This window comes from Myotis brandtii, unplaced genomic scaffold (genome assembly GCF_000412655.1).
Source record: "Myotis brandtii unplaced genomic scaffold, ASM41265v1 scaffold378, whole genome shotgun sequence".
NCBI classification, from domain to species: domain Eukaryota; kingdom Metazoa; phylum Chordata; class Mammalia; order Chiroptera; family Vespertilionidae; genus Myotis; species Myotis brandtii.
Window position 1 is genome coordinate 1038259 of NW_005364521.1, and position 13016 is coordinate 1051274.

Below are 13016 nucleotides of genomic sequence, written 5' to 3' on the forward strand. Positions count from 1 at the left end.
TCAGCAGAAGCCCCAGGAAGAGGACGTAGGAACCAAGACCCCACAGACTTACCGCCTCCTTGAAAAAGGCAGTCATAGCTGGGCAGCCTCTCCAGGAGTTCGACCGGGGGCACCAGAGGGCTCTCGGCCTCGAAGCTGAGGTCGGCCACACCTGCAGAGAGATGGGTGGTGCCAAGCCTCAGGGAGGGAGGGGCGTCTACGGAGACTTCCCAGGAAGCTGACAAGTGAGGGCAGGCATATTACTAAAAGCCTCACCCTAATTAAGCCTGGCTCTCTCTGGCACCCTCAGGAGGCAGAACACATCTGCAGGGTGAGAGGGGTGGGTGGGGGTGGGATAGTCGCAGCAGTAATTATAAGGATGGGAAAACCTTGAGAATGGCAGCTCCTGGTTGAGGGCCACCTGCTCTGTGCCAGTCACCATGACAGGAGCTTTATAAACATTGTCACAGGCCACCACCCTGGAGATACATACTGAGTTACAGATGGTCACATTTCCTTAAGGCCCCTCTCTCTCTTTGAAACATGGGTCTATATCTCCTCCCCTTGAACCTGGGCAGGTTCAAGACCAAAGGAACACAATGGAAGCGGTGAAGTGACTGCAGCGTCTACTTCTGGCCACTATGAGCATTCCCTCTTGAGCCCTGAGCTGTCATGTAAGAAATCAGACCATCCTACCAGTCAGACCATGTGGAGATGCCCTAAGAATAAATGGAGAGGGCTCAGTGGAGCCCAGCCTTCTAGCCACTCCGGCCAAGCCACCAGGCAAATGAGTGAAGCCATCTGGGACCGTCCAAGCTGCCCACTAACTACCACTGAGTGACCTGTTTGGACTACATGGCTGTGTCACTGGCCCGACCAAGCTGCCCACTATCACTGAGTGACCTGTTTGGACTACATGGCTGTGTCACTCCCCTCAACTCCCGCCAACTCCTATGTTGAAACCCTAACTGCCCAGTGGAATGGTATCTGCAGATGGGCCTGTGGAAGGTGGTTACATCTAGATGAGATCATGAGGGCAGAGCCCCCAGGATGGGACTAGTGTCCTTACAAAAAGAGAAGGGATGAGGGTGTTCTCTCTCTGGCATGTGCACACTCAGTGAGAAGGCAGCTGTCTACAAGCCAGAAAGGAGTCCTCACCAGATGCAGATCTGCCAGGACCTTGATCTTGGGCTTGCCAGCCTCCAGAACTAAAAGGACTAAATGTTTGTTGCTTAAGTCCCCCAGTCAATGTGTTTTTGTTACAGCAGCCCAAACTAAGACAGACCCTCACCCGTTACACGCAAAGCAGGAGAATCACCCAGCTGAGCCCTGCCCAAAATTTTGACTTGAAAAATAATGAAACATAGTGAAATGGTTGGTTGGAAGACAGTGAGATGTGGAGCAGTTTATTACACAGCTTCCTGTGATGGACAGTCTTTGCCCTGGGACTCCCCACAGACATGGGCAAAGAGCCCTGAGCTGTCATGTGAGCTGGGCCACACCATGTTCTGAGGTCCTTCTGCTCATGCTCCTTCTTCCCACTCTCCTCTTACACGTCTGCCCTGCCCTGAGGTCTGAAGGCTGTCCCTGCCCCCGTCTGCTCCCTCTCCCCCTTTCCCTTCACAGGTGTCCCCAAAGGACCTCTGGCACATCTAATGCCATCTTGGTGTCTGCTTGTTGCATGAGCCCAAATGACAGACCATTCCTACCCTGTTCTACCAATGAGAACATGGAGGCTCAGAAAGGTGGTGACTCGCCCAAGATCACACAGCCAGTAGTGATGGAGCTGCATTAAGACCATGGTCCATTGGTCTCCAAAGCCCATGTTCTTTCCAAGCACTTTTACGAGGCAGAACCTATAGGAGAATCGCTCACTATAAATCTGCTTATATTTTGCTTATATGTGAAATCTAAAGAACAAAAATCAATAAACAAAATTGAAACAGATTTATAGACACAGAGAACAAACGATGGTTGCCAGAGAGCAGGGGCTTTGGGGGACTGGACAACAAAGATGAGAGGGTAAGATCCACTCGCTGGAATTAAGCCCATTATACTAGTACAAGATTACTTAAAAGGGGAACTTATAATTCCATGTACAAGCCCCTGTAATTCTCCTATCTTTCCAGTAAAGAAACCAAATGGAAAGGATGGGGTAGTTATTCCCAGACATCCTGGGATTCCAAATCCACCTACTTTATTATCGACCATTCCTGTGGACTGCCAATATTTTTCAGTAACAGATTTATGTAGTGCCTTTTTCAGCATTCCAGTAGAAAAAGACAGTCAATATCTCTTTGCCTTCTCCTGGGAAGATTGACAATTTACTTGGACTGTAATGCCCAAGTGATACACACAAAGTCCCACCTATTTCTCCCAGATATTAAAAGCTGATTTAAATGATGTTAAATTTCCTAGAGATTCCACTCTAATCCAGTATGTGGGTGATTTACTTTTATGCTATAGGACATTACTAGACTCCCCAAAGGACACAATTTACTTATTGCAGCAGCTAGCTGTAAAAGGACATAAGGTTTCAAAGGATAAGCTTCAATTTTGCTTACCTCAAGTAAAATACCGTGGCCATCTCATATCTAAAGATGGCTACTGACTAACCCTGAGAGACTTAGAGGAATCCTATCTTTCCCTCTTCCAAAAATAAGAAAGCAGCTTGATGGACTTCTGGGTTGGACTGGATATTGTCGAAACTGGGTTCCAAACTTTTCATCAATAGGCCGGCCTCTATATGACCTAGTGAAGTCAGATCAACGTGATCCAACCTAATGGAACCGCAAATGGAAATAAGCTATATAAGCTCTAAAGCAAGCATGTCAAACTCGCAGTCCATGGGCCGCATGCCTCGTTTATTTGGCCTGTGTTTGCCTTTGAGTTTGACATGCTTGCTCTAAAGCAAGTGTGAGGAATGTCCTGCCTGTGGGCCATATAAGGAATCATTTGATGTGGCCCTGCCAAGGGATTAGGGATGAGTTAATTAAATGTCTGACCAAATATAGCAGGCTAATTTCTAAGTTGATAATTTTGTATCACCCAAGAATGATGTTATAAAGATCCAAATGACCCTTGGCAGAAAAAACGTTCCCCACCCCTGCTCTAAAGGAAGTACTGTTAAAGCTCCTGCTCTGGGACATCCAAATTATAAACGTTCCTTCTTCCTTTTCACACACGAAAGTAAAGGAAATGCCTTAGGAGTTCTAACTCAGAAACGTGGAGCTCATCATAGACCTATAGGCTATTACAGTCAGCAACTAGACCCAGTAACAAAGGACTCCCTCCCTGTGTGAGGGTGATCTCTGTTCCAGCCATGTCTCTCCTTTAACCATTCACGTTCCTCGTTCTGTTGAATCTTTACTGGACTCTCATCACACTCAACACTTCTCAATCAGTTAACTGGCTTCTTATGAAATGCTCCTTCTCTCTGCACCTAATATTACTTTAACTCAGTGTAATCATCTTAATTCTGCAGCTTTATTACCCTCTTTACAGGATGAAAACACCTACAAGTGTGTTTTGCTTACTTACACCTTCTTGCTCCTAGGAATGATTTACAGGGAACTCCTAATGACAATGCTGACTTAATTTGGTTCACAGATAGATCTTATCTGAAGGATGAACAGGGACATTTCTGAGTCGGATATGCAATAACTTCCACAGTGGACATAATTGAAAGTTCTTATCTACCTGAAATAAGATCTGCTCAGCAAGCCCAATTAACTGCTCTAACTTGGGCTTGTCAATTGGCCAAAGATCAAGTAGCCAATATTTACACTGACAGTCGCTATGCATTTGATGTAGCTCCGGACTCTGGAATGTTATGGAAGCAGTGAGGCTTCTTAACTTCCTCAGGAAAGCCCATAAAAATGGCAAGTGAGTGGAAGGGGTTAAGGGGGTTGGGGGAGGGGACATCTGTAATACTTTCAACAACAAAGGTACATTTTTTAAAAATGGAAAACTGGTTGCAGAATTTGTAGATGCCATTCAATTGGCACTTATCAAAACCCCAGGGCATTCTAAAGCTACCACCATGGAGCAAAAGGAAATCATTCCACTGATGCTGCAGATCAGCAGGCGGCATTGAACAGTCAAGTTATCCAGACCCCAGAATATTCTTTGCTTTCTATTAAATCAATAAAAGATTATCTTTTCTGCTATCAACATTCACCTACAGAGGAAGAAAAGGGAACATGGCAACAAAAAGGGGGAACCTTTGACCCAGAGAGACAGATATGGCTTGGACCCAATCAGAAACCTATTTTACCTATAGGGGCCCAACTCCCTATACTTCAGCATGTACATGAGCTAACACATTGGGGTCCTGAAAAGATTATCTCAGGGAGTAAACAATATTACTGAAAGCCTTCTCCTGCTATCACTCATAATGTGTACAGCAGATGTTCTCTGTCCAAAATATAACCCAGGAAAACCACTCCAGGGATCCCAAGGACATTGCCCACTTCTTTTGGGTCCATTTGAAGTATGGTAATTGGATTTTATCCAAATGCCACCATTTCAGGGATACAAATATATATTAGTTATGATTTGTATGTGTTCTCACTGGGCTGAGGCCTTCCCTTGCAGGAGAGCAACAACCTTAACGGTTGGTAAATTGTTATTAGAAAATATAATTCCCAACTGGGGAATTCCCTCTGAATTACATAGTGACCGAGGGACTCAGTTCACTGAACAAATAATAAAATCATCTGTAATATTTAGCCTATACCACAGCATTTTCATTATGTCTATCACCCCCAGTCTTCAGGACTTGTGGAACGTACCAATGGTACAATCAAAATTCAACTAGCCAAATTTCAGAAGCCTTTCCTCTCCCCTGACAAAGACTGTTCAAGGACGAGAAGCCGACCACAGAGGCAGACAGTTACCACAAGACGTCAAGTAGGCCTGAATGCTCACAAATTGACACTGTTCAAACCTTGTTCTTATATCACCTAATTGTTATTGATTGAATGTACACAAAATGGTTTTTATATTGTTATTATCCTCCTTATTGTTTCCTAGTGGAAACAATATCTGTCTCCCCATCCCTTATTAGAAATGAAAAATTTAACTTGGGTACCTGCTAATCTTTCCCACCTACTAGACAATGATATTCTGATTACCAGTTATGATAATGAAGTTAACATTTTGTTGGCCACACACAGGTCTTCTCCTATAAATATAAGCGTTGGTACATTTTTTTCTGGATATATCTATTATAAAGGGCCCAACTTGGGCAAATACCTCCAAGAATGCCTTGCTGATAATTCCCGTGGTAGATATATGGATCTAATCTATGAGTATTATATACCTATAGGAATGGATGATGAAAAGCTAAGAAAAACACCTGGATGTGATGGGAAAAAGCTTGCAGTGACCTGCCCTGTCTGTCATAGAGTATCTTGTCCTCAGACTCAGCAGCCATGCTCTTGTGGCTGGATGTCCATGAAACCAGAAAAAAATCAATAGGTCCCCATTTCAAAAATTATTAGGATTATTTGATGGGTAAATATGTCTGTAACTACTCTTGGACGCTTATGGGAAGCCCTATGGAATACTCAAACTCTAGCTCATTTTGGGGGTTGCCTCTACCCACTTAACTATAGCATGGGAAACTCAACATTTTGGAGTCCCTTCAGTATACTCCAACTGCTCCCAACCCATAGCTACCCAATGGCAACAACATTCCTGGTGGATCCAATAACATTGGTCCTCTAACAGAAATAAAAGGGGAATACTTGGAGGAGTAGGGGTTGGCCTTGGCATTCTGGGACAAGCTGAACTTGCAGCTAATGAAGAACGTCATTCGTTAGAAAAAGACTCTCTACCTAAAATAGGTCATATGGAGGGAATGTTGTTTCAAGAAGGAAAAGGGTGGGAAGCAGCATGGAAAGGACAATAAAGCCTTAGCTCAATGGATAGGACAGACTATAAAAACTCATGCACAAACCCAACCATGAGAACATGCCTATATCCTAACGCAACAGAACCTATTGTCACTCTATGCCAATGCAAATGGAATCTGAAGTAGCTATGAAACAATGGCCAACAATAATGGGTACAGAAGCCCAGGCCAGACACATATGAGACTCATACAGTTCTCCTGGATTTTGGAAAACTTTGGATGGGAAATGCGATCTACTTTGGTGTGTCTTAAAAACCCAGGCTCCTCAGTTAGATCCTAAGCTTAAATTCTCAGGAGTTCAACTGGCTGGCATAGGGACCATCCTCAATAACACTAGAATACTTCCAATGAGAAGTAGATGGGCCATATTTAAAAACAATAAATAATGGGAATCTATCTCACTATCTGATTGTGAAAATTAAAAAGGTGAACGGTTATGCCTCCAATCTATATGGAATATTGGATTCATCCAGTCCTGGCCTACTGTATCCACCCCAACAAATAATAATATATGACATATGGAAAAGGGGCATTTTTGTTGGGAAGGGTTAGAAAATGTTTCTGTTATACTAAGTGATTTCTATTGTAATAACACCCAATTTATATTAAATACTACTGGAATATGGTGTAATACTGAAATTATAGGCTACATAACTTTGCCTGAGGTTAATAAAACCTATGATAATATTGATACTGAAAATCCAATGTATTGGGAAATTGAACTTAATCCTCCCCATGAAGTCATTTCTATGGAGACTAACCAATCAGAAGAAAAATTACAGCTTTTAGATAATGAAATAGTAAAGAGTCTTAATTCATCTGGCCAACCATATCATAAGGTACAAGTGACAGTGAATGAAGGAGGAAAACATAATTAGCTTAGTAAAAAATTATGATAAGACATGTAAAGGGTTTTTTGTTGGCTGGGATGCTTGTACCCCTCAGACTCTTCCTTGTCTAGTATTAGACATTTTCTGTTCCTAATCAGTGTTACTGGTTTAATACTGTTGCTTTTGTTTCCTGGTATGTAAATGTTATACTAGACGCAGAAAAACAAAACTTAAGCAGAGCCCTAACCGGTTTGGCTCAGTGAATAGAGCATCGGCCTGTGGACTGAGGGTCCCAGGTTCGATTCCAGTCAAGGGCATATACCTTGGTTGTGGGCACATCCCCAGTAGGAGGTGTGCAGGAGGCAGCTGATCGATGTTTCTCTCCCATCGATGTTTCTAACTCTCTATCCCTCTCCCTGCCTCTCTGTAAAAAATCAATAAAATATATTAAAAAAAACACTTAAGCAGAAAAAAAAGACTCAGATCATAGTAGCTAAAATATTAGAAATGATCCAGAATATTTTTTAACAAGGACATATAGGATCTGACTGCCTCCCATTCACCTGCCTTTTTATTTTGAATAATAATAATTCGACCTTGAATAACATCTAAGGTTATGGCCCATTCCCAATGGTCCACCCTATTCAGCTAGACAAATGCTGACACTGAGACATCCTAGGGATGAGCCTTCCTAGCACCGTGGGACCTCATTATCCAACCAAAAGGTTGGTCATCAATGCATCCTTTGGTTTGATTTATGACCAAAAGGGGGATGTGTGGTCAAAAAGAGGCCACATACTACACCTGACAAGCTCAGGAAGGCCTGTGTGATGGCCTTGCAAACTCAGAGACCTAAAATAACCTCAAACTATAGTCTGAAATTAAAACTTTTTAAACTAAAACCAGTTTATGGTCGGCAGTTATGTCCTAGGCCAGGACAAAGGTCAATCTTTACCTAAACTGAGCCTACTGTCTTTTTGCATCTATGATATCTTTGGAATATCAAAGCAATTTTCTTTTTCCAGACCCCTCAAAGCACAGGCACCGCTCTGCAGAGACCACAAATCCCCTCATTGTTATCGAATTAATCGCTGACTGTTGACTATCCTGCACCCACCTATGTAAAAGAAGCATGTGTCTATCATTTTACTTTTTATCCAATCCCAGTGGTTTTCCCGCTTTGCTGTCTCCCACCTCCCTAATCTATCACCATTGGATTTCATGTAACCCACTTACGTCTCCTCTTTTGATTATAATTATCGAACAAGATGAAAACTGCCATTCTCTGGAGCATTATCTCAATCTGTTGATATTTTGCTTCCCAGCAACTGTTGACAGTTTGGCTCAAACAAACTCACAAAAGTTATTCACAAGTCTGAATGTTTCTCTATGGGGCGTCTAACCTGCATGACTAACAACATGCGGGGGTCGGGGAGAAGGTCAGCAGAAGGTCCGAACCGCGTGACCAGTGACATGAAAGATCAGGAGGTCTAAACCGCATGACCAGTGAGTGATATGCTAGGAGAGGCCACCCTGGGGGGCGAGGCCCTTGTTTTCCCAGTTTTGCCCATTGCTAGGCACCCGGGGCTCTCCGCCCTGGTGACCTTCTGTACCTGGCCCCTTGTCCCTGCTCTGCCCATGCCTTTCTAACTGCCTACCACATAACCACTATGCTGAACACTCTAAACTAATGCAAAATAACATTGAATTAAGAAAAGAAAAAGAAATTTTGAAAAACCTCATCTCGATCCGTCAGGCTATGACATAAGACACATGGCCTGAGCCTCCAAGCAGGAGAGCATAATATAAGAACTGGTCCCCAGAAACTCAGGACAACTCAGGAAGCATCTGTCCACTCACTTGTTGCTCTACCCCACCCTCCACTGGAGACCTGGAAGGTAGGACTTCTAACTCCACTCGACACGAGTCTGCGGCTCAGAGGTCACTCCAGAACCCAAGGGTGCACAGCGGTGGAGTGAGAGCAGGGGAGAGGCTCCAGTTGATCCAGTTCCAGCCCACTGGGCCACCCCTCAAACCTGTTCCCTGAAGCCCCTGCTGCCCTCAGGGACCAGAATCCCTCCACTCTCTTCCTAGCTGCCCAGGGAGTTGGCCCTAAAGGGTGAACTGATAAAAATGGTCAGTGGAGGTGATTTTCTGCGTTAAGTCCCTGGAGCACACTCGGGTCAAACTTCCAGCTGACCCACCTCCCACCCAGGCCTGCCTTTCTTTTTTCTTTCTTTTTCTTTTTCTTATTTATTTATTTATTTTGGCAGCTCTTTAAAGCCTATAGCTCTTGACTTCCACAAACTAAAACTGTCCTTTTGAGTTTAATAAAAAACAGAGGCCAGAAGAATAAGTAGATCTTGTTCTAAATTGGAGCAGCCTCTTTTGTCTGGAAGTGGAGTGGAGGTGGTGAGACAGACTGAAATGCTGAGACACACGACCAGTGAACAACCCCGTTCTACTCCTCCCCCCAAATTAGAAAGGTCTTTGTCCTCAAACACAGATGCATCTGTAAGTATCTTTCTCCCTGCAGGAAACTTAAAAGGAAGCTGAAACAGAAGGATGTTTGCAGATGTGGAGAGTGCCTTTTTAGCAGGAAAACATCTGTAAGCAAATGAAACAGGTGAGAGCGCCAGGATGGACATGGGTGTGGCGCAAAGTCCCAAAGCTTCACACTGTGGCCTGCCAATAAGCACTGAAGTCCCTGGTGTGATAATATGGAATTATTTATACCTTAGTTCCCAATATTTTGTTTCTAATGTTTATTAGCATCCTGAGCTATTTTAGCCACCAGGGACCCAGGGACCCACAAACATTTTCTATAAATAGGTGGTAAGTATTGTAGACTTGGTGGGCCAAGCGGTCTGTCTCAATCACTCACCTCCGTTATTGTGGCTCAAAGCAGCCGCAGACGCTACACAATTGAATAAGAGTGGCTTTGTTCCAATAAAGCTTTGCAAAAACAGGCCGTGGGTCCTGAGCCATATTTTGCCCACCCACCCTGACCTAGACAGCCACCTGTGAGGATGGGTTTGAGGGGAAGGTGGAGGCTGGAATTTGAACTTTCTGGGACCAGGGCCCATGCACGTCCATCGCAGCTCCCGTGAGCCCGGTTATCCGAAGTGAAGATGAAGGTCAGGGTTGGACTGAGGCCAGGGTGACTGGACTCGGAATCCCTGAGGCTCGGTGGTAGGAACCTGGGCTCGGATCCCCTGGAGCTGAGCCAGGTAATACATGAGCCTGTGCCAGCCACACACCCGTGCAGAACTCAACTCTCCAGCTGTGAAACCGAGCGGACGCTCGTGCCCATCTAATGAGAATGCGAACGCAGCCCTGAGCCTGGCATTAATAAATGCTCAGTCAATGCCATGGCCTGAGAAGGCAAGGTCTTCCTCTCTCTTTGTGTTCCTTTGAGCCAGGAAACAGTGGAAATGTCAGGCAGAGAAAGAAAGCAGTGGCCCCACCCACCCAGAAGTCTCGGGTCAGCTAGGGCATCAGTGCTGTCCTTCACGAGGAGACAGGGAAATGCCCCGTGGCTGCTATGTCCTGCTGCAAACCAAACAAAGGGGCAGGAAGCGGGGAAGAATGAGAGGTGGGAAAGCCAGAGCTCCATCCATCACGGGGAGCCACCCCGACCTCCCAGGGCAGTCATCAATCGTCAGCACTAAATTAACCTCACCATTATGTTATGGACAAAAATAAAGGACTCCAGGCTGAACTACGGGCGGACGCGTCATTTCCTGTGCAGATCTCATCGGGCACAACAGGAACGCGGACGTCACAGGGCATTGTGTGACACCCAGCGTAGGGCATCCCAGAGGGGGCCACCGGGCCCTCCACTGTCTCCATGGTGCTGGGGCTGAGTCCCAGGGCAGCTGTCCAGCTGGGCCGCCCCACCCTTACACACGCATGGTGGCCGGTGGCCCACCAGGGTATGGCGCAGGCATGATCTCTTCTGCGCTTCACAACAACCACTGTTTTCCCCAGTTTGTAACAGAACAAGATGAGGCTCAGAGAAGTGATTTGGGGCAACGAGCTCAGACATTCACAGCAGAGACAGAAGCAGTACTTAGAACTCAGGTCCTGACTCCAAGCCCCCACGCCCTTCCCACTTAGCTGAACACCCTACTGCTCCATGCAAACGGCATCAAGCGGCTGCAGAGAAAGCTTCGCAAAGTGTTTCTGCTCATCAGCCACCAGCTGCTTTTTGTTTGTACAGAGAGGGATTTTCCTTGCAGAGAAAGGGATAATTCATGGATAGCCTCTTCAGTGCTCTTTTAAACTGCCAACCCCCTTATTTCAGAAGGATAAACAGAGCCCACATCATCTGCCCCTGGTTCCAGATTCATCACCTCACAAGCCCTGAAATCATGCCACTTCTCTGCTCAAACGGCTCCCCACTGCTGTCTTGCTCTGACTTGTTTTATACTTTATCTCCTTCAGCAGGTGTGAGAGCCCCTTTTAGACAGGGAACCCCCTTCCCTGCTTCTTGCATACAGTTGGTGGACATAGACGTCTTATGACTTAAATTATACTTAAGATGCTGCAAGAGAGAGTCAAGTGGTCAAATTCACAGAGACAGAAAGTAGGATGGTGTTTTCCTGGGGGGGGGGGGGGGCGGGGGGGGGGGAGAATGGGGAATCCTCATTTGATGGGGACAGTTTCAGTTGGGAACATGAAAACATTCTGGAGATGGATGGAGGTGATGGTTGCACAACAATGTGAAGGCGCTGAAGGCCACTGAGCCGCACACTTAGAAATGGTCAAGATGGCAAATGTTATGTTACAGGTATTTTACCACAATTTAGAATAAAATAAAAGAGAAAGATAAGGAGGTTCAGGTGATTATAAGATCAAGAAAAGAAAGAAGTCCTGTTTTGTCTAAAAGAACAAGCAGCCCTGGCCGGTGTGGCTCAGTCGGTTGGGTGTCGTCCATGCACCAGGAGGTTGCTGGTTGATTCCTGGTCAGGGCCCATGCCCGGGATGCGGGCTCCATTCCTGGTGGGGGGCGTGCAAGAGGCAGCCGATCCATGTTGCACTTTCACATCGATATTTTTCTCTCTCTCCCTTCCTCTCTCTCTGAAAATCAATAAACTATTCTTTTAAAAAGGAACAACAAGCACACAAATCATTGGCTACACTAATTAAAGGCCTTCCTAGCAAGACCAGAAAGCTGGCAGGCCATCCCCTCTCTCACACACTGCAGTGGCTCACTCCTACCCGCAGCTGATGCCCAGGCTCCTGAACCTGTCCGATAAGGCCCTGCATTACATGTGGGGAGAAAAGGTTCTCTCTGCTCACATGATGAGGGGAAACTCCTCCTATGTTGTCCAGAGCAGGGTGAGAGGAGGGAAGACAGCTCCCTGGGGAGGGGGAAGGGGTAGGAATGCAGAACGGAGCAGAAAGGGGGAGTGAGAGAGAGAGAAAAGCCTGCTTGAGGCTAGAGAGAGAAGTGTGGGAGCTTTGGGATGGGGAACATTGAGAAAATATAATGTGAGTGAGACCGACATCAAGAGGGGAAGAAGACCTGGAAGAAGTTTCCCTGGAGTTAGCAGCCCCTCTGTGCCAGGGAAGAACGTAGCAAGCGCCACCACACAGCTCCACTAATGGGATGGAAAACCCATGCTCTGTGGAAGCTGCCATCACACCCAGAGAGGCCCACGTGAGGGCCGGGCTTTCTAAGAGCTGCCTGTCCCTTCTGGAGGGGGCTGTCACTTCATGACACTGAGGTTTGCATACATCCTCACACATACACTGTGCCATTTCTCCCAGCCCTTGCTCTGGCCGCTTCTGCCCATGACATCCCATCACCTGGTTCAGCCAGACTCGGCCCAGATCTCTCCTCCTGCAAAGCCGGCCTGGGTGGGGTTCTCCTGCTCTGTGATCTCAGAACTCCACTGCCTTCAAGAGAATCCACTCCCCATCATTGCTTTGCCGAGTGGCTTTGTAAGAATTACTAGAGGCCCGGTGCATGAAATTTGTGCATGGGTAGGGTCCCTAGGCCTGGCCTGCAATCAGGGTCGATCAGGCTCCCCGCCTCCCCTCCTCCCCACTTCCCCGCCTCCCTGCCTCCTCCTTCCATTGCTCCCTCAGCGCCCTGCTGCCGGCTGGTCATCCACCGTGTTCCACCCCGCCCCCTGGTGGTCAGCGCACGTCATAGCGAGTGATCGAACTCCTGGTCTCCCAGTCAAACTCCCGAGGGGACACTTTGCATATTATCCTTTTATATATATAGACTAGAGGCCCGGTGCACAAAAATTTGTGCACTCGGGGGGCGGTGGAGGGGG

At 46.3% G+C, this 13016-nt stretch overlaps 1 protein-coding gene across 1 annotated transcript in view; it reads right to left on the bottom strand.

Annotated features, from left to right (window-relative positions):
• Nucleotides 1-13016, bottom strand: part of SSUH2 (ssu-2 homolog (C. elegans)) — a 33441-nt gene that overhangs the window by 15610 nt on the left and 4815 nt on the right. Inside the window, exon 2 of the mRNA XM_005872364.2 lies at nucleotides 53-151. Within this exon, the coding sequence (XP_005872426.1) occupies nucleotides 53-151 (99 nt within the window). The remainder of the gene's footprint in view (nucleotides 1-52; nucleotides 152-13016) is intronic.